Source organism: Gorilla gorilla, chromosome 9, assembly GCF_029281585.2.
Source record: "Gorilla gorilla gorilla isolate KB3781 chromosome 9, NHGRI_mGorGor1-v2.1_pri, whole genome shotgun sequence".
Taxonomy (NCBI): Eukaryota; Metazoa; Chordata; class Mammalia; order Primates; family Hominidae; genus Gorilla; species Gorilla gorilla.
Genome location: NC_073233.2, coordinates 16,999,413 through 17,024,849, shown reverse-complemented (window position 1 = coordinate 17,024,849; position 25,437 = coordinate 16,999,413). Strand labels below are relative to the sequence as shown.

General features: G+C 46.2%; 1 protein-coding gene and 1 long non-coding RNA gene across 13 annotated transcripts in view; one reads left to right on the top strand and one right to left on the bottom strand.

Annotated features, from left to right (window-relative positions):
• Positions 1–25,437, bottom strand: part of LOC129525359 (uncharacterized) — a 110,286-nt gene that overhangs the window by 15,554 nt on the left and 69,295 nt on the right. The gene's annotated exons all lie outside the window — the stretch shown is intronic.
• The window catches only part of IRAG1 (inositol 1,4,5-triphosphate receptor associated 1), a 157,732-nt gene that overhangs the window by 92,779 nt on the left and 39,516 nt on the right, over positions 1–25,437 (top strand). For 4 of the 12 annotated variants that reach the window (XM_055355434.2, XM_055355440.2, XM_019036685.4 and 1 more), the window contains 8 exons: positions 1,908–2,014; positions 3,921–3,991; positions 6,271–6,444; positions 7,156–7,233; positions 7,957–8,009; positions 8,222–8,266; positions 9,399–10,016; positions 12,121–12,199. In XM_055355434.2, coding sequence (XP_055211409.1) covers positions 1,908–2,014; positions 3,921–3,991; positions 6,271–6,444; positions 7,156–7,233; positions 7,957–8,009; positions 8,222–8,266; positions 9,399–10,016; positions 12,121–12,199 — 1,225 coding nt within the window. Of the gene's footprint in view, positions 1–1,907; positions 2,015–3,920; positions 3,992–6,270; positions 6,445–7,102; positions 7,234–7,956; positions 8,010–8,218; positions 8,267–9,398; positions 10,017–12,120; positions 12,200–25,437 lie in introns of those variants that run through there. The other 8 variants (XM_055355436.2, XM_055355444.2, XM_063710651.1 and 5 more) reach the window with 5 other exon arrangements.

Here is a 25,437-nt window from a genome sequence, read left to right as displayed (position 1 = left end):
AAGCTTCCCTTCCATGTCCCGGGAGATTCTGGGTGCCTCCTCTTCCTTCAGCCACTGTAGCTTTCTGCACTGAAGAGCTCCCGGATGAGAACACAGAGCCCAATGAACATCTCCTCAAGGATCTGGCTCTGGGTTTCCACATAAAAGCATCCTTTCCACAAGAGAAGCAGCATGGTGCTCCCCAGGCTGGACTCTCACCCAGAGACTTCTCCAGCTCATGTGGCCTTATGCTTGGGGCCAAAGAAGGGAAGAGATGAAAATGGGAAAAGCTGGGTTCACTAAAAACCGTGGGACTTAAGAAGTCCAGATAGCACTGTATGAGACCCATTTCACAACAAGGCGTAATGTCAAAAGGAGAGCGGGCCTCCTCCCTACCTTGCAGGGAACCAACACCTGCGCACTGAGGGCTCAAGAACACAGCCTGGCTCTGCCAGAGGCTCCAGCCCATTGGCAGCTCCCACCGCCAGTGGGGCTAGTGGAGGTGAAAACATTTCATATGCAGGGGCTCTAGAAGGATTTGGCCCACCAGGGAAAGTGGCAATAGGGACAGTGGGCACCCACTGCTTTGAAGCTGCGGGAGGCAGCACCAGTAGTGGAGGTGGCAGCAACATGCTCTGGGACGCTAGGAGGCAGGCCTTTGGCAAAGGCAGTCAGGTGCTCACAGAGGGAGCAGTGGCAGCACATGCCAGTCAAGGGGGTGGGAAGGAGGAGAAGGAAAATGACAGGCACCCTCTTAAGTTGATGGAAGGACCTAAGAGAAAACCCCAGGAGAGTCTTCTAACAAATTACGATTACTGAAATGTCAAAGTTACCCAAAGGTAGGACTGTCGTGGAACATCAGGGGTGTGTGGGTGCCACTACCTCTTCTCCAGGCCATCATTCTTCCCCAGCCAGGCTGGCCTCAATCTGAGGACTCTGTACCATTCTTTTCCTGCATTGCTAGTGAGAACTAACCAGGGATAGCTTGTAGTGTCCCTAATCTTAGTGCATGAATAGTGGACCGTGTTAAGCTCAGGTGAGGGCCTGCTGGGGAATAAAGGAGAAACTGCCTTTTTTGTTTTCTGAGTAATCCAAATAACCTATATGTGTGCACTATTCACAATAGACAAGGTATGGAAACAATCTAAATGTCTGTCAATGGATGAATTAAAAAATGTGAAAAATATATACACAATAAAATATTGTATCTGTATACAGATACACACACACACACACACACACACACCCAAGAATATTATTCATCCTTGAAAAAAGAAGGAAATCTCACCTTTTGCAACAGTGTGGGTGAGCCTGCAGGACATTACGCTAAGTGAAATAAGCCAGGCACAGAAAGACAATACTGCATGATCTCACTTATATGTAGAATCTTAAAAGGTCAAACTTGCAGAAACAGAGAGTAGAATGGTGGTTGCCAGTGACTGGGGGTGGGAGAAATGGGGAGATGTTGGTCAAAGAATTCAACTTACTATTTTGGTTATGAGGTGAATACGTTCTGGGGATCTAATGTACAGCACGGTGACTGTAGTTAATAATGTATTGTATACTTGGAATTTGCTAAGTATTGTCCACCACACAAAAAGGTAACTATGTGAGTTGGTGGATATATTAGTTAGCCTGACTGTGGTAATCATTTCACATCAAAACATCACACTGTATGCCGTGAATATGTCACATTGTATCAAAACATTGTATCAAGGTAATGAAAACATCACATTGTGTGCCTTGAATATATACAATTTTTATTTGTCAACTATACCTCAATAAAGCTGGGGGAATAAAGAGTAAACTGCATGTGTCCCCTTATCAAGATGGCTCTGAGCATCATGATGTGAGAATAAATGCTCTGGCTCCTGTCCCTGGAAGTCCCACCAGCCCAAGCCTAACTCTGTGTTTTTGTTCTAAACCAGCAGGGTCCTCCTACCGCAGGAGTATCTTGCAGTCCAACTCCCACGATTGTCCTGACTGGGGATGCCACTTCACCAGAAGGAGAAGCCGACAAAAACCTGGCCAACAGGTACAGGTGCCTGATCCTTGCATTGTGACAAACAATATTTCCTAGAACATGAGGATCAGACAGCTATATTTTTAAATAAATCTTTTCTTTTTTCTTGTATCATTTTATTGACTAAACTATAATCAAGCAGTTTTTCAAAATACAAGATAGAAATAGGAATTTTTCCATTATCTTCCTCCTAAAATGATTTTTCCTCTCCTGGATGTGGTCCTTTTGGCTCTGCGACGGCTCCAGCCCATTCGCAGCCCCCTCTCCCAGCAGGGCTAGTGGAGGTTAAAACATTTAATGCCCAGGGGCCCCAGAAGGACTTGTTCCCCCATGGAAAGGGCTAGCCTTTAAGAAAAGCATAAATCACCGCAGGAGAGTTTCCCATAATAACTGTCCAGCTATTTGCAGCCAAACATGAAAGGTGCAGGTGTTTGAATGTAGAATCCTGCCCCTGGCCAAAGCGTGTGAAATATGATCTCTTGGCAGGGACATGGGCTCACAGGTACAGGAATGTCTCCGCCTTGGTTTCACAGAGCACTAGCCCACGAACTGGGCTCGCTGAAATGAGACTGTCTAATTTTCAAAAAGTTAAAAAGATAATTCTCGGCCAGGCGCAGTGGCTCATGCCTGTAATCCTAGCACTTTGGGAGGCCAAGGCGGGTGAATCATGATGTCAGGAGATCGAGACCATCCTGGCTAACACAGTGAAACCACGTCTCTACTACAAATACAGAAAAATTAGCCGGGTGTGGTGGCGGGCGCCTGTAGTCCCAGCTACTCCGGAGGCTGAGGCAGGAGAATGGTGTGAACCCGGGAGGCGGAGCTTGCAGTGAGCCAAGATCACGCCACTGCACTCCAGCCTGGGTGACAGTGTGAGACTCCGTCTCAAAAAAAAAAAAAAAAAAAAAAGAAAAGGAAAAAGATAATTCTCATATAAATATACTGAGCGTATGTCAAAGATTTACTTACCTCATTAATACGAGAAGCATCCGGATAACAAAGCCGGTTCAAAGGAGGATACAAGCAATGGATATACATATATCATCAGTGGGGAGGAAAGTGCTGGAATAAAACTGCTAAGTTAGGTATAAAATAGGTGAATGTTCTACAGGGCAATGAAACCATATTTTTGTCTTTTTTCCCAAACAGAAATGATCTGCGTCTTTGTCAGACAACAATGATTTACATTTTATGAGGCTTCTACAAGTTAGATGTTAGCTCAGAGTCTGGGACCTAATGAGTAGGAAATAGTAAGTCAAAGTCACATCCTCTTAGGGCAGTGGTTGGAAAACTTTAGCACGCGTCAGAATCACCTGGAGAGCTGTAAAATCATAGCTGGCTGGGCCCACCTCCAGAATTTCTGATCTGAGTTGGGGCCTGAGAATTTGCATTTCTAAGACGTTCCCAAGTTGAGAGTCAGAGAAACCCTCGAGAAGCTTGTAAGATGATGTTCTAGGATGACTTTGAAAGAATATACAGGCATCTGGCTGGGCACAGTGGCTCATACCTGTAATCCCAGCACTTTGGGAGGCCAAGGCGGGCAGATCACCTGAGGTCAGGAGTTCAAGACCAGCCTGGCTGACATGGTGAAACCCCATCTCCACTAAAAATACAAAAATTAGCTGGGTGTGGTGGCATATGCCTGTAGTCTCAGATACTTGGGAGGCTGAGGCAGGAGAATCGCTTGAACCTGGGAGGCAGAGGCTACAATGAGCTGAGATTGCGCCACTGCACTCCAGCCTGGGTGACAGAGTAAAACTGAGTCAAAAAAAAGAAAGAAAGAAAGAAAGAAAGAAAGAAAGAAAGAAAGAAAGAAAGAAAGAAAGAAAGAAAAAGAAAAAGAATATACAGGCATATTTTCACCTATTTTCAAGTTGTGGATTGATTTTCTGAACAAGATGACTGTTCTGTCTTTCAGAGTTCACAGTCCCCACAAGAGGCTTTCTCACCGACACTTGAAGGTGTCCACTGCCTCCCTGACATCTGTGGGTAAGGACCAGGGCAATCTAAGGCATGTTGAGTAGAAAGACTGAGGTCTGGCAGTGTGGCTGGGCTTGACTCCTTCCTCTCTCCTGCTCTTCAAGGCGCTCCCTCCCGATAAGCCCAACAGGACAGGGTAGATCAGCCCCTCCGTGTCTGGGTCTAGGAGAAGCATATTTAATTCAGTTTTCATTGCTCAAAAGACAAGACCAGGGCATGAAGAGGAAGATGCAGAAGTCAAAGAAAGAAAGAACAGCTGAGTGAAGCTCATTTCTGGGGTTTAGGGGGCAGAGTCCTCCAGCCTCTGCTAAAGAGGCCCACATCCAGGTTGGAGTAGGTGCCTGAGTGTAAGGCCGGCTGCCCTGGTCATCTGCTCATCCCCAGATGGTGGCTCACGATCTGCCCTGGGCTGTTGGAACATAGATCTCATATAGAGTTGGTCCCTGCCTTCATGCTGCTCATAGACTATGAAGAGACTGAGAAATGAACAGATAATTGGGACACTGCATGATAAGAGACTGCACAGAAGAGCTAGGCCAGCCAAGGCAAGAAGGGGACCGAGTCTCTCTGAGGAGAGGAAGTTTTAGGAAGGTATTCCAGAGGAGGTGGCATTTGAGTTGTGCCTTAGAGAGCTGGACAGATAGGCGAGGGAGGAAAGGCATTCCAGGGGGAATAGGAAACACACTGAAAGAGCAGGAACCTCCCTGGAGCATGTTGCTGGCAACTGAAACTCTGCCATGTGTACCAATTGGGACTTTTTCAAATGATAGAAACCCAACTCAAACTACCTCACGCCCAAAAAAAATTTACAAAAGCCAGGGCTTGTGATTTCAGGTAGTGCTGGATCCAGGTGCTCAAAGTGGGTTATTAGCAATTGTCCCATTCCATCTCTTGAACCTTTTTTCTCGTGTGTTAGCTTTCTTCTTGGCAGACTCTTCAACACATGGTAGCCAATAGCTACCAGCAACTCCAAGCTTACGCGCCATCAGTGGAGAGTTCTTCTTCCCCATATACTCCACACCAGGATTGCCTCTCAGTGGCTTCACATGGCCATCCCTGAGCCAATCCCTGTGGCCAAGGGGATTCTGTTCATTGATTGGCCAAGACTAGTCCACATTCCCACTCTTGGCACAGGGGAGGGGGGTTAGCTAATGGGGAATCAGAGAGGTTTTTACCAAGTGAAAACCAAGGATCTGCTGCCCAAAGACGAATGGAACCTGATGGAGGCGAAGTGGGAGCTGTTCACTGCAGGCACAGCTGAAGTGGAGGGACTTGGGAGGAGTATGTGGGGCCGGCAAGACTGGCTGAGCCCACTTTAGGGTTTGGATACCACACTGAGGAGCATGAGAAATCCCCATGAGATGAGGTGGAGAATGGCATGGCCAGATGTGGCTCTGATAGCCACTCTGATAGGCAGTGGGGGATGGGATGGAGGAGCTCGCCTGAGGGCAGGGACCTCTTAGGTAGAAGACATAATTGTCCAGGAAAGAGCTAACAAGTAAGAGCGAGGCTGAGGCAGGAGAATCACTTGAACCCAGGAGGCAGAGGTTGCAGTGAGCAGAGATTGTGCCACTGCACTCCAGCCTGGGCCACACAGTGAGACTCTGTCTCAAAAAAAGAAAAAAAAAAAAAGAGCTAATGAGCAAGAATGGAGATGAGGAACAGGCTCCAGAGATGTTTATAGGTAAATGCAGGGAGGACTTGATCAACTGATTGGATGTTGGGGGAGGGAGGAAGAGGGAGAAGTGGGGAGTGACTCCTGTGATCCTGAGCAGCCAGGTGAGAGGTGGTGCCGTTCACCCACCTCATCCAGAGGGGCAGTTTTGGAGAAAAATGGGGTGAACAATGTGACTGGAGGGAAGGTGGCCACGGGGTTGTGGCCGTGGCCAATGATCTTTGGTCTCCTTCTTTTATTCACAAACCTTAAGCGCATTAGCTTGTGAAAGAAACAGGCCAGAAGCAAGAATGCACTGGGGGCGCAGATGGTGCTGGAGGTAGGGCTCCTGGGTGGCCTTCCCTTCCTGACAGAGTTTAGGAAAATTCTGGGAACCTGAGATGGCTCCAGGACCATTTGTGATGGAGGACCACAGGCCATAAGCCATAGGGGCCAGGCCTGCAGAGGAAGCCACTGTCTGTCCCCATGCAACCCTCTTGATGGCACTGGGCTGAGGTTTGGCTGGCTGGGTCAGCTGTGGGCAGAGTCCCTGGGATGAGGAATGGTATGGCATGACCTCAGCCTGGGGCCACGGATGCAGTGGCTCTCACCCCAGCTCACCCTCCTTCTGCAGACCCCGCGGGGCACATCATTGACCTGGTGAATGACCAGCTGCCAGACATCAGCATCTCAGAGGAGGACAAGAAGAAAAACCTGGCGCTGCTGGAAGAAGCCAAGTTGGTGAGTGAGCGATTCCTGACCCGCCGTGGGAGGAAGTCCAGGAGCAGTCCCGGAGACTCCCCATCAGGTAGGGTGGGCCAGGATGTACAGGTGGCTGCCCCAAGCCCCTCTAGGGTCGGGAGGGAAGGGCCTGGCACCAGCTGCAGTGGGCGTCTCACCTCCGAGGAGGTCACCTTGGACTCACCTGCTCTCCTCAGCAGAGGTCAGGATTCTGTCCTGGGCTCCCTTCCCTTGATCTCTGTGGGTGCTGGGAAGGATCCTAGGCCCTCTGGGGAAGGGGAGATGGTCTTTGGGGAATTTCTGGGTTAGAGGGAAGGTTTTCCTGGGCCCAGAAATCCTCCTGCTTCCTCTATGCTAGAGTCACTTTTCTTCCTGAGCAAAAAGTTGGGCAAGTGTGTAAGTGTACTTAGGAGGACAAGGGGAGCTTTTGAAGTCAGGGCCACCCTGGGAAGTCTAGAAGGAGCAGCCTCTGGAGCTGTACCTGCCAACCAACGCCAGGCCTCAGTTTCTGGACAGTGCCTTGAGGTCAGGCCGGGCAGGCTGAGAAGTGTGACTCTATCCTCGAACCCCCAAATGGCCTGAGGGCACCCATCTCTTGAGCAGCAGCAGGGAGGGGTTGGGCTGTAACAGGAGCATCATATGGCAGTCCACCATCAGTCCCTGAGCCCAGCAAGGCAGACCCAGTTCCCAGGGCCTGGGAATACCTAAAAGGATGCCTTTGCCAGGTTGAAGTCCTACACCTTCATGAATGCCAGCCGATTTGTGTCTGTCTTCACAGCTGTTTCCCCGAACCTCAGCCCCAGCGCTTCTCCCACATCCTCTCGAAGCAACTCGCTTACAGTCCCCACCCCGCCAGGTGAGGCCCAGCTGCCCGGGGACTTCCTGCCCTGCCTCTCGCTCTGGGTGGCAGCTCAGCCTGGACAGATCAGCGTGCCTCCCAGCCTGCAGGCTTCCCCTTCAAGAACTCTGATGGCCCCTTCACACCCACAGCAAGACCCCTCTCCAGGGGGCATTTGCTGGGCCACCCAGAGGGGGCAGATAGACTTTCTGTTAGCGTCTTGGGCTCGTGTCGGGAGGCAGGTGTACCCCAGGGTCAGGAAGGCTGGGTGGGAAAGGGGACTAGGACAGCCTCTCAGGCTGAGGGAGGCTCAGAGAAGCCCTCAAGAGCTTATACGGAAAGGCCCCTTTGGGGTCTGACTTCTTCCCTTTCATTAGGCTGTACCCAGAGCCACACCCTCCAGCCAACAAGGAAAGGGGGAGGGTGCCAGGAAGGGCAGCCGGCCCTCATCAGTGCGGCGGGGCACGCTCAGGTCGGGGCCAGGCAGCCTGGGCCCAAATTTCAGTGCTGACATTTCCTGGCCATAAGACTTTGATTTCCCTGTGCCTCAGTTTCCTCCTGTGGTCTCTGTGAACATTCTGTGAGGGCCCACCTGAGAACCTGGCACACGGGAGGTAGTCAGCAAATCTTCCAGGCCTGAGATTGCAAAGGGAGGATAGCCTGGGGAGGGAGATGTGGCTGAAAGCACAGCTGAGGGCCTGGGCTGCTGGGCCTCACTCACTAGTGTCTGGACCCTTCCAGGTTTGGATGTGTGCAGTGGCCCGCCATCCCCTCTGCCTGGAGCACCACCACAGGTGACAGGACCCCCCACCTGCTGTGCTGTTTCTATGCCAATGGGTCTCTCCCCTTACCCCGAACACCAGGAGGCCCTTCGTGACCCACTGGAGATGAGGGTGCTGGGTGGAGGGCATGAACACCACTGCTAGGGGGCCTCCTTGGGGATATTTCAAGAGGAAACACGGTCTCTTCCCATTGCTGACTGACTCCTGTTCACCTTCTCCAGCAGAAGGGGGATGAGGCCGACGTCTCTTCACCTCACCCTGGCGAGCCTGTGAGTTTGAGCTTTGCTCCCTTTGGATGATTTGAGTGTGGGGGGCACAGTCTCCTAGAAGCCTAGGCTGGCTCCTGGGCAGCCTTCAAGTGTGTGTGCATGCACACGTATGAGTGGAGGGTCAGGGCTGGGGAAACAGCAGATTCCCCTGCCTTATAGTGACTAGAAGTCTAAGGTGGAGGGGTGGGGAGGCAGGATTCAGGGGGGTGAACTCCGTGGAGGCAATACTCACAGCGCTGACCCCCAGTCAGGCTGCTGGTTGGAGACAAGGGGGACCTCCAGGCCAGGTGAGACTGTGGCTCCTGTCAGCTCCAGTGAAAAGGGCAGGAAAGCGCCAGCCCCTGCCTGGGATTCTGTCTGGGGAAGCCAGGAAAACCTCATCTTTGTTGATGAGCAACAGAAGTGCCCCACCCTGCTCACAGCGAGGGGCCCACGTGCTCAGTGTTTCAAGGGCAGCAGTAGAATTTAGTGTCACCTGGAACTGGGTCTGGGATACAGTCCTCTGGAAGAGTCTCAGCACACACGAGGCAGCCACACAGACCCGCAGACCCACGTGCTGCTCACGGCCCAGGTTTCCCTTGGGGAATGAACAAAGTAAACTAACACTGCAGAATCTTAGAGCTTCTGAGCAGGAAGACATCACCTTTGCAAGAATCACCCCATCCAATGATCCCTAACCTCTTTGGATCATGGAACTCTGAGAAATTGTTGAAAGCTGTGGATGTTTTTCCTAGAAAAACACCTCTCCACACACAGACATACACATACATAATTTCAGAGGGTTCACAAACCTGGGTCCCTAAGAGTTAAGGGCCTTGCTAAGCAGCACCAAGGCTAGATCTGGGGCAACTGAGTTAGGGCCAAAGCTGCCTTCTATTCAAGTTTCCTCAGCTCCTATCCCTTGGGAAATTCTTGGCTGGTTTTGGATTGCAGGTTCCATTTTCCTGTCTGTTTCACAAACCTCGGGCAGAAGCCCTCTCCTTCCACATCGTCCACTCATACCCCATACACACTTATACAAATGGGCCCCTTGGCAAGGTGTGTGGGGGCAGAGACTCCACAGCAGAAGTGGCCTCACCTGTTTCCCCTCAACCTGCCCCCGAGGGTTCCAGCTCTGTTTTGTCTTTTACAGAACGTCCCCAAAGGGCTAGCTGACAGGAAGCAGAATGACCAGAGGAAAGTGTCTCAGGGCAGGCTGGCCCCTCGTCCTCCTCCAGTTGAGAAGTCCAAAGAGATTGCAATAGAACAAAAGGAAAACTTCGATCCCCTCCAGTACCCCGAGACCACACCCAAAGGCCTAGCTCCTGTTACAAACAGCAGTGGGAAAATGGCCCTGAACAGCCCTCAGCCTGGCCCCGTGGAGAGCGAGCTGGGGAAGCAGCTCTTGAAAACAGGCTGGGAGGGCAGCCCTCTGCCGAGAAGTCCAACCCAGGATGCGGCAGGAGTGGGTCCCCCAGCCTCCCAGGGGAGAGGCCCAGCTGGAGAGCCGATGGGGCCCAAGGCTGGCTCCAAAGCTGAGCTTCCACCCACTGTGTCCCGGCCCCCGCTGCTGCGAGGGCTCTCCTGGGACAGTGGCCCTGAAGAACCTGGCCCCCGGCTGCAGAAAGTGCTTGCCAAGCTGCCACTGGCAGAGGAAGAAAAGCGTTTTGCAGTCAAGGCCGGCGGCAAGCTGGCCAAGGCCCCTGGTCTCAAAGACTTTCAGATACAAGTGCAGCCCGTGCGGATGCAGAAACTGACCAAGCTCCGAGAGGTGGGTTCCTGGGGGCCAGCTGGGCAGAGTGTGTACTCCAGGTACTCCCTGGGCTGAAGACCTCAGGGCTGAGTCTGGGCCCCTGGCCAGGGCAGCTCTGGCCTGGACTTGGGCCTTGTGAGGGCGTAAATTTTCCCACTCTGAGAAGTCAGGCCTATTTATGTGGCATCTCTTTCCTAAATACCAGTTTTAGGTGTTTTTTAATGCCAGTTACCAGGCAGAGCTCAGTCTAAAATCTAGCTGCCACACAAAGCCACATCTCAGGGGAAGGCAGACGTGTGGAGGGACATGTGGGCCCCTCAGTCCTGGGCTGCTTTCCTCCTCCAACCGGAGTCAGTGGCTCATAAACAGGAATCCCTTGATGGAGTGCCCAGTCATGCCTAGGATTAGCTAGCAAGGGTGAAATAGTGATTTCCTTTGTGATGCCCCCAAGCCTTCCTTCCTGATGCCTGTTAACAAAAGCTTTAAGTCCATCTGCAAGTGTGACGGCTGCTCCGCCCATGGCGTTTCTTCCAGTGCCCATGGTGTCCCCTCAGCTTCTGTTGGCCATCAAACCAGGCACAGCGGTCTCCCGTGGGGTTGCCACCCTATGCAGGGTATGATTGGGGGCATCCAGAGATAGAGACCAGATAACAGGACAAAGCAATCCTGACCAGTCCTGTCTCCTCCAGAAGGCCCACTTGGAATATAAACCAAGGCACCTGGATTCCACAGAGTGAGGCCCAGCACCCTCAGAGCAGGAGGCTTCTCCTGGCTCCTCTACAGAGGGAAATGTGGGGCAGGGAAGAAAAGAAGGTGCCTGATAGCACTCAAGCACAATTGAGGGGATTTCTGTGCTGGCAGGGACACATTCCAATGCTGGCCACTATCCTATTCAGAAACCTTCATGATGCTCTGAACTGGAGGCTCAGGGGAGCTGGGGCGTGGCTGCTGATGTTAACATTTTACACACAAAACTCTTCCTAGTCAGAAAGACCCAACTAACTAGTGGATCAAACAGCACAGGGCCCAGAGGAGTTGCCACAGTCCCAGATCTCTAGCGGAAGTTGGAGCCAAGGGGCCGATAGCCAGGGATTTGCCTTCATGGGCCTCTGGTTATCAGAGCCTCCTCACTCCCTACACTCCTGCAGATTTCGCCCACCCAGAGAAGTTACAGGGAACCTGGAGGCCCCATGTCATTAACCACTACCCTGGCACCTGAGTGCCCAGCCCCTACCCGACTCCAGTGTGCTGAAGCTGATGGGCTGTGGGCCTCTGGCTTGCTAACCAAATGGGTAAAGGGTCCTTGACCATGACTTCCACTTGGATCATGAGCACCCTCTGCTGGCCCCTTCCTTTCCTCCCTTCTCGGGGGACAAACCATTCCCAAGTGCCCTCTGCCACACAGCAGACTGAAGATCCATAAGTCACAGGGGCAAGGAGCTCTGCCAGGTGCCTCCACTCAGGTCCTTGGTCTGGTGCTAATTGGCTTAGAGCAGGTGTGAGCCCACTTGGGCCACATCCCATCTCTCCCCGGGCTCTGCCAGCTGAGGCCCTAAGCCAGCAATTCTCAGGCCTCACTTTTCTGGAGAGTTTAAAAACTCAAGAGGTGCCATAAAAGGCCATTGATGACCCGAGTGTGTGGGGCAATCGCAGCTCCTGGAAGTGAGCAGTCACTGCCCGGAATGACAGGGCAGGAAGATCCAGCCAGCCATGAGATCGCCAAAGCTGTTTCCAGGAGCAGCGCCATACACACCCAGGGGACCCTCCTGTCCCAGAGCCCTTAGTTCTGCCCCTGTGTGTCCTTTGCAAACCTCAGCCACAGTGAGGCCAAGCAGTTCATTTACCCTGAAGCCCACAGACTTGTTTAAAAAGACCATGCCAAGGGTAGTCCCTGACCCATGGAAAGTGGTGCTGACGGTGTTTCAGGCACCTTCACGGACTGGGAGAGGAACTATTTCCTGGTGCTTCTCAGGCCTCACCATGCCGTGCCTGCCCACCCACCTCTCAGGCTGCCCCACTTTCCCACCTACGATAGTGGTCGCAGAACCATAGACAGAGCCAAGAGAACAGCCCAGCCCAGTGTCATCATCTGAAATTGTTGTCTCTTTCTTTTACCACAAAGGAGCACATCCTGATGAGAAATCAGAACTTAGTGGGGCTCAAGCTTCCAGACCTTAGTGAAGCAGCTGAGCAGGAAAAAGGTAGGTGGGATTGGGGCAGATGCTCTCTCAGCAAGTGCTGATTTGTCTGTGCCAGATCAAGGAAGGTGAATGTGTAAACACAAGACTTCCTGTGTCTTCCTCAGGAAACATTTGCAGGTGAATGAATGAATCCGATTGTGTCTTCTGCCCCTTCAGCACCTCCAAACCTGCCTCCTTCCAACCAGCCCCCAGTCCTCGCTGTCAGCCCTCCCTAAGCCATGCTGGCATCTAGTGGGCCTGGAAGGGTGCCTCAGGCCTGAACTTTTGACACTTCCTTTTCCTCGTACACCCAGGAAGCTGCCCAAATTGAAGAGTTCCTCTTTTCAAGGCATCACGGCCATCTCTTGCTTACTAATCTGCTGTCACCACAAAGTCCATACCCTAGCCCTGCCCTGCTGGGTAGCTGCAGGCCCCTTCCTCCAAGCCTCTGGTTCCTTGTCCACCTTCTGCCAGAACCATGGTGGGGAAAATGGTTCTGAAAATGAGGCTTCAGCCCCCGCACTGCCTCCCTCTCTGCACTCACCTCTGCCGATGTTCTCAGTAGGGTTCTGACCCCTCTAGATCTAGCTGGGCAAGTCCAGCCCTGCTCCCAGTGCCCCCAACACCCTTCCCGGCCCCATTCTTCCGCATGAGTATGTCGAGCCCCACCGCAAGTTGGAACTGTAAGCCCTGCTACCACTCAGGTGACCTGGGCAAGCTATTCAACCTCCCTGGGCATGTAAAACCAGGCTAAGAACAGTACCTGCCTTCTTAGGTGATTATGGAGATTAAAGCAGCTAATATCTATAAAGTACCTAAAACAATACCTGGTACATGACAGGTGTTATCTAGGTGTCAGCTATTATCCCTAGAGAAGAAGCCCCCAAGGGCAGGAGAGTGTGTGTGTGTGTCCACTGCTTACAACAATGCCTGGCACTACTAGGGCCTGCATAGGTATTTGTTGAATGAACGAATGAAATTGTATGAGATGTGGCAGGGGGCTAGGTGAACCTGTAATCCCAGCACTTTGGGAGGGAGGTGGCTTGCTTGAGCTGAGGACTTTGAGACCAGTCTGGGAAGCATGATGAAGCCCCATCTCTACAAAAAATACAAAAATTACCTGGGCATGGTGACACACACCTGTAGTCCCAGCTACCCGGGAGGCTGAGGTGGGAGGATCGCTTGAGCCTGGGAGGTCAAGGCTGCAGTGAACTGTGATCGTGCCACTGTACTCTAGGGTCTCGCTCTGGGGTAGAGTGAGATCCTGTCTCAAAAGAAACATTTTTAAAAAGATGTGGCAGGAGCGTTGAGATAGGTACGTGAAAATAATTTGTAACTGTAACCATAGTGCCATGAGGTGGGCAAAGAGGCATGGATGAGTGGAGAGGAATGAGTGTTTCCAACAGGCCAGGCTCCTGGCTCTTCCCTCTTCCCAGAGCCTCTTCTCTGTGGCCACTCACCCTCTAACCTCTGTGCCTCTGTCCCCGCGGCATCTCCCTCCTGCTGGGCTATCTCCCTCCTCTCTGAATCATATGGTACCTTTTCCTTAAAGCAGTGGGTTAGTCCCACCAGCTCTGCAATCTTCTACTTTCTTGACTTTCTTTTGTATTTTACTCTATATAGTACTCCCTTTTTCAGAGGGGGTGGGGGACTATTTTTTATTGTAAATATATATAACATTCAACTTGCCATTTTAGCCATTTTTAAGTATACAGTTCAGTGGCAGTAAGTACATTCATTTTATGCAGCCATCACCACTATCCATTTCTAGAACTTTTTCATCATTGCAAACTGAAACGCCATACTCATTAAAACAATAACTCTTTATTCCCTTCCTCCCCAGCCCCTGGTGATCACCTTCTACTTTCTGTCTCTATGTATTTGACTCTTCTAGATCCCTCCTAGAAATGGAATCATACAGTATCTGTCCTTTTGTGTCGAGCTCATTTCAATTAGTAAAACATCTTCAAGGTTCATCCGTGTCACCTAGTCCTTTTAATTCAATCTTAATTAATAAACTTCCCATAGCATTTTCCACAGTATAAACCATTTTGTTACCTCTGATTTTATGTAATCTTCCCAGTCAGCTAAGAGGGGCAGGGATTCTTGCTCTTATAGTTGAGGAAACTGAGGCCCAAGGATCTCCTGACTCCAAATCTCATGGTTTGGCCATCTCATGAACAGTTTTAAAACTTTTTTTAAGCTGCACAACATTTCAGACAAGCCGATCTGTAGGAGGCCAGTGTGTTGGGGAGATGCAAGTGGGGCTGCTCTGGTTGAAGGGGATAGAAGGGCTTGGATCCTTCATCTTCTGAGACTGTGGGCCCAAGGTACCTCCAGGGACCCAGGCTTCACAGAGCACCATTTGAAAATCCTTGCCCCGCTTCAAGCTGCTGGGGGCCAGTCTCAGCATAACAGCCCTGTGGATTCTTGGGTGAATGTGTCCAGGATGTCACTAACAATGGTGGAAGCCCCTGGTCTGAACTGTAGTAACTTACACCTACCTATTTATTCAGCATTAATAAGAAGGTTCCCAGAAGTAAAATTTCAAACAGTGTTTTTTCCCAAGGGCAAAATATTTTAAATAACCATCTTTAGAGAGATCTTTTGAAAATGCAGCATATACTTCTCTAATTATAATTTTAAATTTACTAAAGCATATTTAAAACACTGGAAAAAACACTTTAAAATTTCACCCACAACCCCATCAATTCTGAAAAACTAACAATTTTTCTTCTTTGCAATATTTGCCCATATTTATAATGTTTTCAGTTGATTTGATGAATAGATACAGCTTCTTTTTTTTACTTGTTATTTTATACTCAGCAATTTCTCCTCAGTTATGATTTAATGGGTGCATAATTCCTCTTGTATTGACATATCTATTGTTCTTTGAACTAGGATTAACAATGCTAGTATAAACAATTATGGACCGTTAGTTGTTCTTCTTTCTTCCTTTAAATCATTCCCTTGAGATAAATGTTCAGACTTGAGAATCACAAGGTTAAAGAGTGGAAACATTTGCATTTCCCAAATTACTTACAATGAATAACGCTACTGACAAAGATTGAATGGACATCTTTCTCTTACGCATTACCCACACTGGTGTTTGCTTCTGCTCCTTATTATTCAGAATATAGTAAGAATAATCAATAATTGTCATTGTTTTAAGTTTATTATTATTAGTGTGAAGTTTCATTATTATTTCAATTAATTTGCTAGGAAGCTCAAACTTAAAATGTTAAAATAGTCACTTTGTTTTCTTACTGGGTGAATTAACTTCTTACATCTTTGCCCGTGTATCCATTTAGGTCTGGGGTTTTTCATTGATTTGTTTGTTTTTTGTTGGTAATATATGTAAACTTGATACATTATAGATATTAGCCCTTAATTGGCTTTCTTTCTTTTGGGGGAGCTGTATTTTAATATATTTTCATTCAATCATTTTTTTTTTGCTTTTTAATATGTTTTGTGTTATTTTAGAGGAGTTGTAAAGATTTTACATAATCATGTTTGCCTATCTTTCCCTTTGAGAAGTCTTCTATTATTTCATTCATTATAAAAATACTACTTCTCCCCAGTTGTAATAATATTTCCACTTTTTTTCTCTATTAAAAACACTGTTATAATGAATACTATCTTACATAGATCTTTATAGAAATCTGTTTTTTCCATGGGCTACTATTCTAGACTTGCAATTGATTGGTTAAAAGTATTTACTTTTAAATGTATATGTGCACACTGCCAGATTAGCTTACAAAATTGTACCAATTTAGACATCCACTACCTACAGCAAAACTTTATTATCCAATATTAATAGGGCATAAGATGGATCTTAGAAGTAAAATTATCAGGCAAATGAATTTGACTCCTATAAGCACCAAATTTTAAAAATAAAATTAACCATGGTCAGTGTCCAACAATATACACTCCCTCTCATTTTCTCTCAGTTCTAGGGTCTGGATGCTTAAGAGCTCAGACTTCATCACTTACCAGCTGCATAGCCTTGGTCAAGGTTCTAATTCTCTCCACGCTTCAGTTTGTTCATCTTTTAAAGGAGGTTAATAACAGTACCTACTTCACTAAGCTGCTGTAATGTTTGCATGTGATACTGGTCTTTATTCCAGCAGGAACCTGGCATACATTTTCATTTCTGTCATTTAGGTTGTAGAACTCTATCTTGCCAACCAAATGGGATATTCTCGTACACTGTGCTCCACAGTGCTAGAGATGTGGTGGGCAACCCTCCGTGTTTAATGAATACTTGCAGACTTGTGACTTTCTTTTCTTATATTCTGAAAGCCCCATCAAAGAGCCCCATCCCCTCCCATACCCAGGATAAAAGGCTTTGGGATCATTTTATGAGAGCTGGCTCAGATTGTATTTATAGGCACTAAATACAGCCCTGCATATGAACTCATGGGGAAAAATCCAGTCTCTTATGATGGTTGTTGGCTGTTCCTTTGAGAAATGGGAAAAGATACTTATCAGAACATTCTGGAGTCTGAAGAATTTTGGCTCTCCTTCAGTTTGTGAGGACTGGGAAGCTCATTTCTGTGCTGCATCTAGTCTTTCCAACAACCCAATCAGTTCCCTTCTCAGGAACTATATTGTAAGCTGTTTTGATCTTTGATCAGTTGCAGGTTATTTCAAGCCAAATATGTGAGACTGACTGTGGGCCAGTTCTTAGGCTGTGTGCTGGGGATGCATTAAGTGAAAAAGGTTCAGGCCCTACCATCAGGGAGAAGGCCTTGTCCCAGCTACCATTATCAGTCCCCTTGGCTAACTCAACAGCCTGCAACCTGGTCCCCTCTCCCTGCACTCCCAACCCCCAACCCAGCTCACACCATGGCCAACACAGCAGCCGCAGGGATCTCTAGAAGGCAAATCTGTTTTCAGCATCTTCAGAGGCTTCATTCTGCTCTTAGGAAGAGCATTTGAATCCTCAGTAGAACCTACAAGGCCCTGAATAGTTAACCCCACCCACTTCCCCAGCATATTCTAGGGCCACACTCACTCTCACTCACAATATTTTGGCCTGCCTTCGGCAGCTCATTCTTTCCTCTTCTTACGCATGGCACATTCTGTCTTCTGCATGGAATGTTCTTCCTCTCTCCCTCTTTGCCTAATGAACTCCCAACTCAATCTTTAGATATCTGCTCATGTCACTTTTCTTGGGAAGGGTTTGCTGGTACCTTCGGATCCCTTCTCCTTTGTAAAATCTCTCAGTGTGAAATTGTTTGGATGTTTCTCTGATTAATCCCTGTCCCCCTGAATAATGAGCTCCAGAGGATGTGGCATGTCAGTTTTGCTTAGCATTGTATCCTTAGCTCCCAGCTCATTGCCAGGGACATAGTAAACACTCAATAAACATTAAACAAATGTATGAACGAATAAGCTCACTGTCTAGGAGAGGAAACATAAGAATAGACAAAGTCACTACGATAAATTGTGATAAAATTTTAACAGGCCATAAAGTACCTGGGAACAAAGAGGAAGAAGCAGCTAGCTCAGTGGGGTTGAGTCAGGGAAGGTTTTCAGGAGGAGCCACCTTGAGCTGGGGAAGAGAAAGTCATCCCAAGCAGGGGGACAGCAGAAGCAAAAGCATGTAGGCATCTTCTAGTGCTTGGCATACTTCAGGAACAGAAGGAATGTCATGTGAACTAAGTGTGAGCTACACGTCCCAGAGAGATGGGCAACAAGGTGGGAACAGTGGGCTGAGACCAAGGAAACTGAAGGCTTTGAAGGCCAATTAATGAGTTTGAGTTTCATTTAGGACACTTTGGAAAGAGAAGCCTGCAGGTAAGGAAGCATCAGGATCAAATCTATATTTTAGAATAAGTCTTCTGGACAGATTATGAGAGCTGGCCTGAAACAGGAGAGGCTAGAGACAGGGAGACACCAGGTAAAAGGATAGGGAAATAGCCTGGTGAGAGGTAATGAGGTGGTAGTAAATGTGGACAGGATAGTTTGACAGCTGTTGGAGATCAGCTTGTCAGGACTTGATGAGGAGATGGAGTTGAGAGGCAGACCAGTAATACCACCAGGCACCTGTCTGCATGGCTGTGAAGGTGATGAATTGTGAGACAGGAGGAGGAGTTTGCTTGAGAAGGAAGACAGTGAATTTGAGTTTGGACATGTCAAATGCCCACGGAAAGCAGCTTGAATGCAACAGACAAACCCGGTTTTGCATTCTGGCTGTACTGCTGATAAGCTGGACCCTAGTAAATCACTTTAACTCAGCTGAGCTTCAGTTTCTCCAGAAAATGCATTTCATAATACATTCTTTGTACTTTTAGAAACCAATTTCTCTTCTTTGGAGGAAGCAATTACCAAAATTCAGCAGGTCCTACAGTTTCACTTCACTTCAAGTTCAATTAAACTCTAATACTTTTAATTTCAAAAAAGTATATCTAGTATAATCTCCCTCTTTTTCCCTTGCTCCTTCTGTATTTGTGGGGAAGGAGGTGTTTAAGCTATTTTTTATTTGCAGTACTATTGTAAGAAATGACAAAGTGTATCTACTGCATAGTTGATGTTCAGTAAATGGTGGCTCTTGAAATGATTTTTATTCTCCTTAACCAGGTGGCAACGTCTAGAAGGTAGTTGGCTATCTGGACCTGGATTTTGAGGGACACATAGGCTGAGGCAGAGAAGTACATCGAATGGACAGTCCTTCCAAAACCCCCAGTCTAGACTCAGAGCCTCAGGTCTTGGGCAGGAAAGAGGCCTCCCTGAGAAGAAAGAGGTAAAAAAAGTTTATCCCCAACTAGCAGCTTTGACTTTTAGGAACCATCCTGGGACTCAGAGCATCTTTAACCAGAGCTCCAAAAGTAATTTTTCCAAGTCCCTGACATGGTCAGAAACAAATATTTTCATTGGAATGAGCTAGTCCTGGGAGATATATTTGAAAATAAATTTATTACTTTTTGTTGAAAGTGGCTTATGTTCATATCTAAAAATTCAACCAATAGTGAAAAATACAAGGAAGAAAGTAAAAATAGCTTACACTAAACACCTCCTTCCCCAGTAATACAGAAGGAGGACGGGAAAAAGAGGGAGATTATACTAGATATACTTGTTTGAAATTAAAACTATTAGAATTTAATTGAACTTGAAGTGAAACTATAAGACTTGCTGAATTTTGGTAACTGCTTCCTCCAAAGAAGAGAAATTGGTTTCTAAAAGTATAAAAAATGTATTATGAAATGCATAAAGGGTTTGCAGTTACTGAGGTAGTTTTTTTTTTTTTTTTTGCTTTGGTATGAGTTTTAATTCAATTTTTATAAATAATAATGTCCATAGTACAAAATTCAAAAAGTACAAAATGAGACATAGGAAAAAGTAAGTCTCATTACATCTCTGTCCCCCAGTAGCAGAAGCAACCACTGTCACTATGTTTTAGTGTAACTTCTAGATATATTCCAAGCATTTCCAAATATAGACATATATGTAAAAGTGGATTTTTCTTTTTTTTTTTTTTGAGATGGAGTCTCACTGTCACCCAGGTTGGAGTGCAGTGGTGCCATCTCAGCTCACTGCAAGCTCCACCTCCCGGATTCACGCCGCTCTCCTGCCTCAGCCAGGACTAGAGGCGCTCGCCACCACGCCGGGCTAATTTTTTGTATTTTTAGTAGAGCTAGGGTTTCACCACGTTAGCCAGGATGGTCTCGATGTCCTGACCTCGTGATCCACCCGTCTCGGCCTCCCAAAGGGCTGGGATTACAGGCGAGAGCCACCGCGCCCGGCCAAAAGTGGATTTTTTTAACATAAATGATAGTATATTATACAAGGTGTTCCAAACCTTGCTTTTTTCACTTAGTAATATACTTTTTTATTATTATTATACTTTAAGTTCTAAGGTACATGTGCACAACGTGCAAGTTTGTTACATATGTATACATGTGCCATGTTGGTGTGCTGCACCCATTAACTTGTCATTGACATTAGGTATATCTACTAATGCTATCCCTCCCCTATCCCCCGGACCCCACCACAGGCCCCGGTGTGTGATGTTCCCCTTCCTGTGTCCAAGTGTTCTCATTGTTCAATTCCCACCTATGAGTGAGCACATGCGGTGTTTGGTTTTTTGTCCCTGCGATAGTTTGCTGAGAATGATGGTTTCCAGCTTCATCCACGTCCCTACAAAGGACATGAACTCATCCTTTTTTATGGGTGCATAGTATTCCATGGTGTATATGTGCCACATTTTCTTAATCCAGTCTATCATTGATGGACATTTGGGTTGGTTCCAAGTCTTTGCTATTGTGAATAGTGCCGCAATAAACATATGTGTGCATGTGTCTTTATAACAGCATGATTTATAATCCTTTGGGTATATACCCAGTAATGGGATGGCTGGGTCAAATGGTATTTCTACTTCTAGATCCTTGAGGAATCGCCACACTGTCTTCCACAATGGTTGAACCAGTTTATAGTCCCACCAACAGTGTAAAAGTGTTCCTATTTCTCCATATCCTCTCCAGCACCTGTTGTTTCCTGACTTTTTAATGATCACCATTCTAACTGGGGTGAGATGATATCTCATTGTGGTTTTGATTTGCATTTCTCTGATGGCCAGTGATAATGAGCATTTTTCCATGTGTCTGTTGGCTGCATAAATGTCTTCTTTTGAGAAGTGTCTGTTCATATCCTTTGCCCACTTTTTGATGGGGTTGTTTTTTTCCTGTAAATTTGTTTGAGTTCTTTGTAGATTCTGGATATTAGCCCTTTGTCAGATGAGTAGATTGCAAAAATTTTCTCCCATTCTGTAGGTTGCCTGTTCACTCTGACGGTAGTTTCTTTTGCTGTGCAGAAGCTCTTTAATTAGATCCCATTTGTCAATTTTGGCTTTTGTTGCCATTGCTTTTGGTGTTTTAGACATGAAGTCCTTGCCCATGCCTATGTCCTGAATGGTATTGCCTAGGTTTTCTTCTAGGGTTTTTAGGTTTTAGGTCTAACATTGAAGTCCTTAATTGATCTTGAATTAATTTTTGTATAAGGTGTAAGGAAGGGATCCAGTTTCAGCTTTCTACATATGGCTAGCCAGTTTTCCCAGCACCATTTATTAAATAGGACTCCTTTCCCCATTTCTTGTTTTTGTCAGGTTTGTCAAAGATCAGATGGTTGTAGATGTGTGGTATTATTTCTGAGGGCTTTGTTCTGCTCCATTGGTCTATATCTCTGTTTTGGTACCAGTACCATGCTGTTTTGGTTACTGTAGCCTTGTAGTATAGTTTGAAGTCAGACAGCGTGATGCCTCCAGCTTTGTTCTTTTGGCTTAGGATTGTCTTGGCAATGCAGGCTCTTTTTCGGTTCCACATGAACTTTAAAGTATTTTTTCCAATTCTGTGAAGAAAGTCATTGGTAGCTTGATGGGGATGGCATGAAATCTATAAATTATGAGGTAGTTTTTTTGCATTATAGGTTTTAAATTTAATCTAAACTTTGGACTGGCATTTGTTTTATTTAATCAGGTATGGTATGACACAGAGACCCACAAATGATTCTCATGAAGGAATAGGTTTATACTCACAGATCCCTAATAGCAGGATGTGTGGCACATCATACAGAGCCCCTTGGGGAAGGGCTAGGGTGGGTCAGAAGGCAGAAGTGGTGAGGGGAGAGATGGCCCCAAGCCTTTACTGGGGTTTTCTTGGAAAGGAAAGGTAGAGGCAGGGTAGGTATCCTGAGTATGTTTAGGGTTGGCTAGTTTGAATAATTTTGGCAGGCCTTAGGCTATAGGGTGGCCCGTAGTTGTCAGGTACTGGCCCTGGGGTGATTTAGGGGGAGTATTGGCTTGGTGTGTGAGAATTTGATAAAGGTGATGTTTACAGGTGTGGGTTCTGGATTGGCTGGTTTGTATTTCAAAGACACACTTGAAGGAGAGTTGTTTCTAGGAATTAGCTAGCCTTGAGAGGGGCTGTCACTCCAGGATTAAGGCACCAAGTGACAGAACATCAAGAATACGGAAGATAAGAACATTTAGTCACTACAATGGTACCTACTGACTTCCTGCAGGAAAAGATGAGAATGGCCGAATATCTTCCCACCTTCACGTTTCTTCCTACATTTCCATTTCTACCTCTACACATCTTGAATTCTTCTTTGTACATCATTAAGGTTATAACATTTACATTCCATATTCTGTAACCATGGTTTCCACAGTTATTTAGCCTTAGACTTAAATGTAAAAAGATTTCATGTTCACCACTGGTCCCTTTCCCAAATTTATTCTGATTTATGTCTTGTTTAGCTGGATTTTGTTTTCCAACAATTTTCCTGAAAGAGTTCAGAGGTGCTGTGTTCCCCGAGTTCTATCACGTTTGAAAATTTTGTCTTATTCTTGAAGGACAGCTTGTGTGGTTACAAAATTCTTGGTTGACTGTTTTCCTTGGAACTGCGTAGATGTTGCTCCCCTGTATTTAAAGTTATGGAGAAAGCTGGGACCAGCTGATTTCCAGCACCTCTTAATCTTCACTTTCCCATGTAGATGTCTGGGTTTTTTTTTTTTTGTATGAAGCATTTAAATATATTTTTTAACATGATGTGGTCTGTCAACCTGAAGGGTTCAACTTTCCCCTCAAGTGAGGAACATTTTTCTTCTGTTATATCTTTGAATATGTCCTTTGTTCCATTTGTTTTGTTCACTACTTCGGAGACAACATAATGCATAGATTGGTCATCAAAGTCTCAACTCCAGGTCCATTATTTTATCTCCATATACTTCAATCTTTCTTTCCTTCTTTGCATTCATTATGATTACTCAATCTCTACCACCCTCCTCTAATTCAGTTTGAAGCTATATCTGCTTTATTCCTTCATTTTTCCAATAAATTGGTTGGTTGTATATTTCCCAATTTCTTGATTAGTCCTTTTATTTTGGTCTTTAATTTGTTTCCTTAAATAGCAATCATCTTCCATCTTTGCATGATCTTCTCATCCCAACTCTAATTTCTTAATTTTTTTTCAGGTTCTTATTTTTTCTAGAGTCAAAGTATTTATGGTATATATTTTGCACAGAAGCATACTTTTGCATTTTTTGATGTGTTTCTTGCAACTATGTTTCCATCCTGACATCTGTCTCTTGCACGTTTCCCTTTTCCTTCCTTTCTACCTTCCTTCCTCTTTTGTCTATAGTATTTTTGTATAGTTGCCATGCCATCTGTTTTCCTTTTATTTCTTTCTGATTTGTATATTTCTACCTTGATTCCCTTTCCCTAGATATATTGTATTGTAGGTCAGTTTTTGTTGACTCCTTCCTACCTTAGCTGGGATCTCTTAGCCTTCCCTTTAGTGCTTTAGTTGAGGATGGTATATTTTGTGTTTGTTTTGTTACTGCTTAGGTGGTGGGGAAAAGGGGAAGTTAAGATAGAGCTGTTTGTAGAATTGGTTTCTTCTCTTTTTCCGTAACTCTGTTCATAGTCCAAAACATGAGTTTGTCATACCAAATCAGGGGCATATCTTATTCCTTTGGAGGTGGTTAGTAGTGGGTTTCAGATTGTTTCACCAATTTAGGTTGGAATTGTAGAGACAAGCTGTCCGTAGGTTTCTTTTCCAGACTTGACCCAATGCTTCCCAACGGCTACTCTGCTAAGAAAGGAAGGAAAAAACGACAAATCCAAGGAGTTTAGCCACTGTTTTTCAGGAGTCGGGGGAGAACATGGTGGTTGGGGCTTTCCATGTGTCTCCTGCCATTCACTCCTTCAGAGGGACGTGTTTTATTTACTTTACCGTTAGTCTTCCTTCCTTGTAAATCCCTTCATATCATTCAAGAAAATCCACTCTGTGCTCTGTGCGATCATTCTGCCTTTCCTCTCTTCTTCTCATCAGTAAGAAAAGCAAAATGGCAGGCAGCCCAGGCAGTTTTTTCTCTCTTCGAAATGCTGGTAAGATGGAATGGAGAACCTTCTATTCTAGGGAAACTTTCTGAATCTCCTCTGACAACTGCCTACTTGCCCCCTCCATCCCTTTCCCTCTCTATTCTGTGGTATTGAACTCTTTGTAAGAATTTTTTCTCTCGCATCTTCCTTTCAGTACTGATTCTTTGGAGAAGAAGAAAGGGTTATCATGGGTGGAAGCTCTACATTTATTCCTAGTAATTTTTATTCTTTCTCTAGTCACTATTTTTAAAGACTATTGCCTTTTCTTGTATCTTAGAGTTTCTTGTGTATTTTTTATTTGTTCTGAAATTTTTTTTGTTAATTTGGTTGAATTCAGGAGGAAGGTGGTTGGTTCCTAGAATCCACCAATTCTGGCATTACTCTTCAAGCACCATTTTGGGAAACTTTTCTAGGCAAAAACCCTGGTATGGATTTCACTTGATTATTAGACCTCATATGTTTCAATCATCCTATAGATATCTCAGGAGCTTGCTACTCAGTTGACTCTCTGTTGAGTGTGGTAGGGATACATACATAAAGGTAGAATGATGCCAGGGGTGCCACAAGGTTTACCACAGAAACCTTGTCAGAGAGCTATAAATACCAGGACAGAACCAGAGAGGTAACAGGTAGCTAAGAGAACTTCTAGTTGAATCTCATATCCAAAGAAGAATTGCCGACTGACCCATCTCTGACAGATGATCCTCCAGCTTACTTGGATACCTTGAGTACCAAGGAATCCATGCCTACCATTCTCTTACTGGCAAGCTCAAAGCATTTAAACATATTTTACCTTGAGCCAAACTAGATAGCCTCTTGTCTCTTCATGGTCTCCTTTGGTGAGACTTCTTTCTATTCACATGATTCCCAGTCTTAACTCTTCAGGTGGCTACAACTATGCCTATAGTCCTGGTCTCTAGCCTAGCCTAGGATCCTGGAAAATGATTGAGCAGATTGGAAAGCTACCAGGTTAAAATCCATGAGAAAGAGTAAAACATGGATAAATATGAAGTTCTACATGCAAATGGAAAGTAACCATTATACAGGATGAGGATAACTGATTTGGGTCAACTAAAGAGGTTGAGAGTTTTGCTTAATGCTAAGTGTACTGTAAGCCCGTAGTCAGGCACACAAAATCTATGCTGCATGAATAACAAACATCAATGCCAGGGACATTTACCAAAGTCCTCCTGTGCTAAGATCTTGTTAGAGAACATCTGGGCCTCTGTAACAGCAACAAACCAGAATGTGTGCACGAATGGGATGGTATCTGGAGACCACGGGCCACAGTGGAGCACAGTGAGCTTGTTGGAAAAATGGAGCTAGAGTCTGGAGAAGAGAAGCTTTAGAGAGGCACAGGAGCTGTTTTCAAACAGG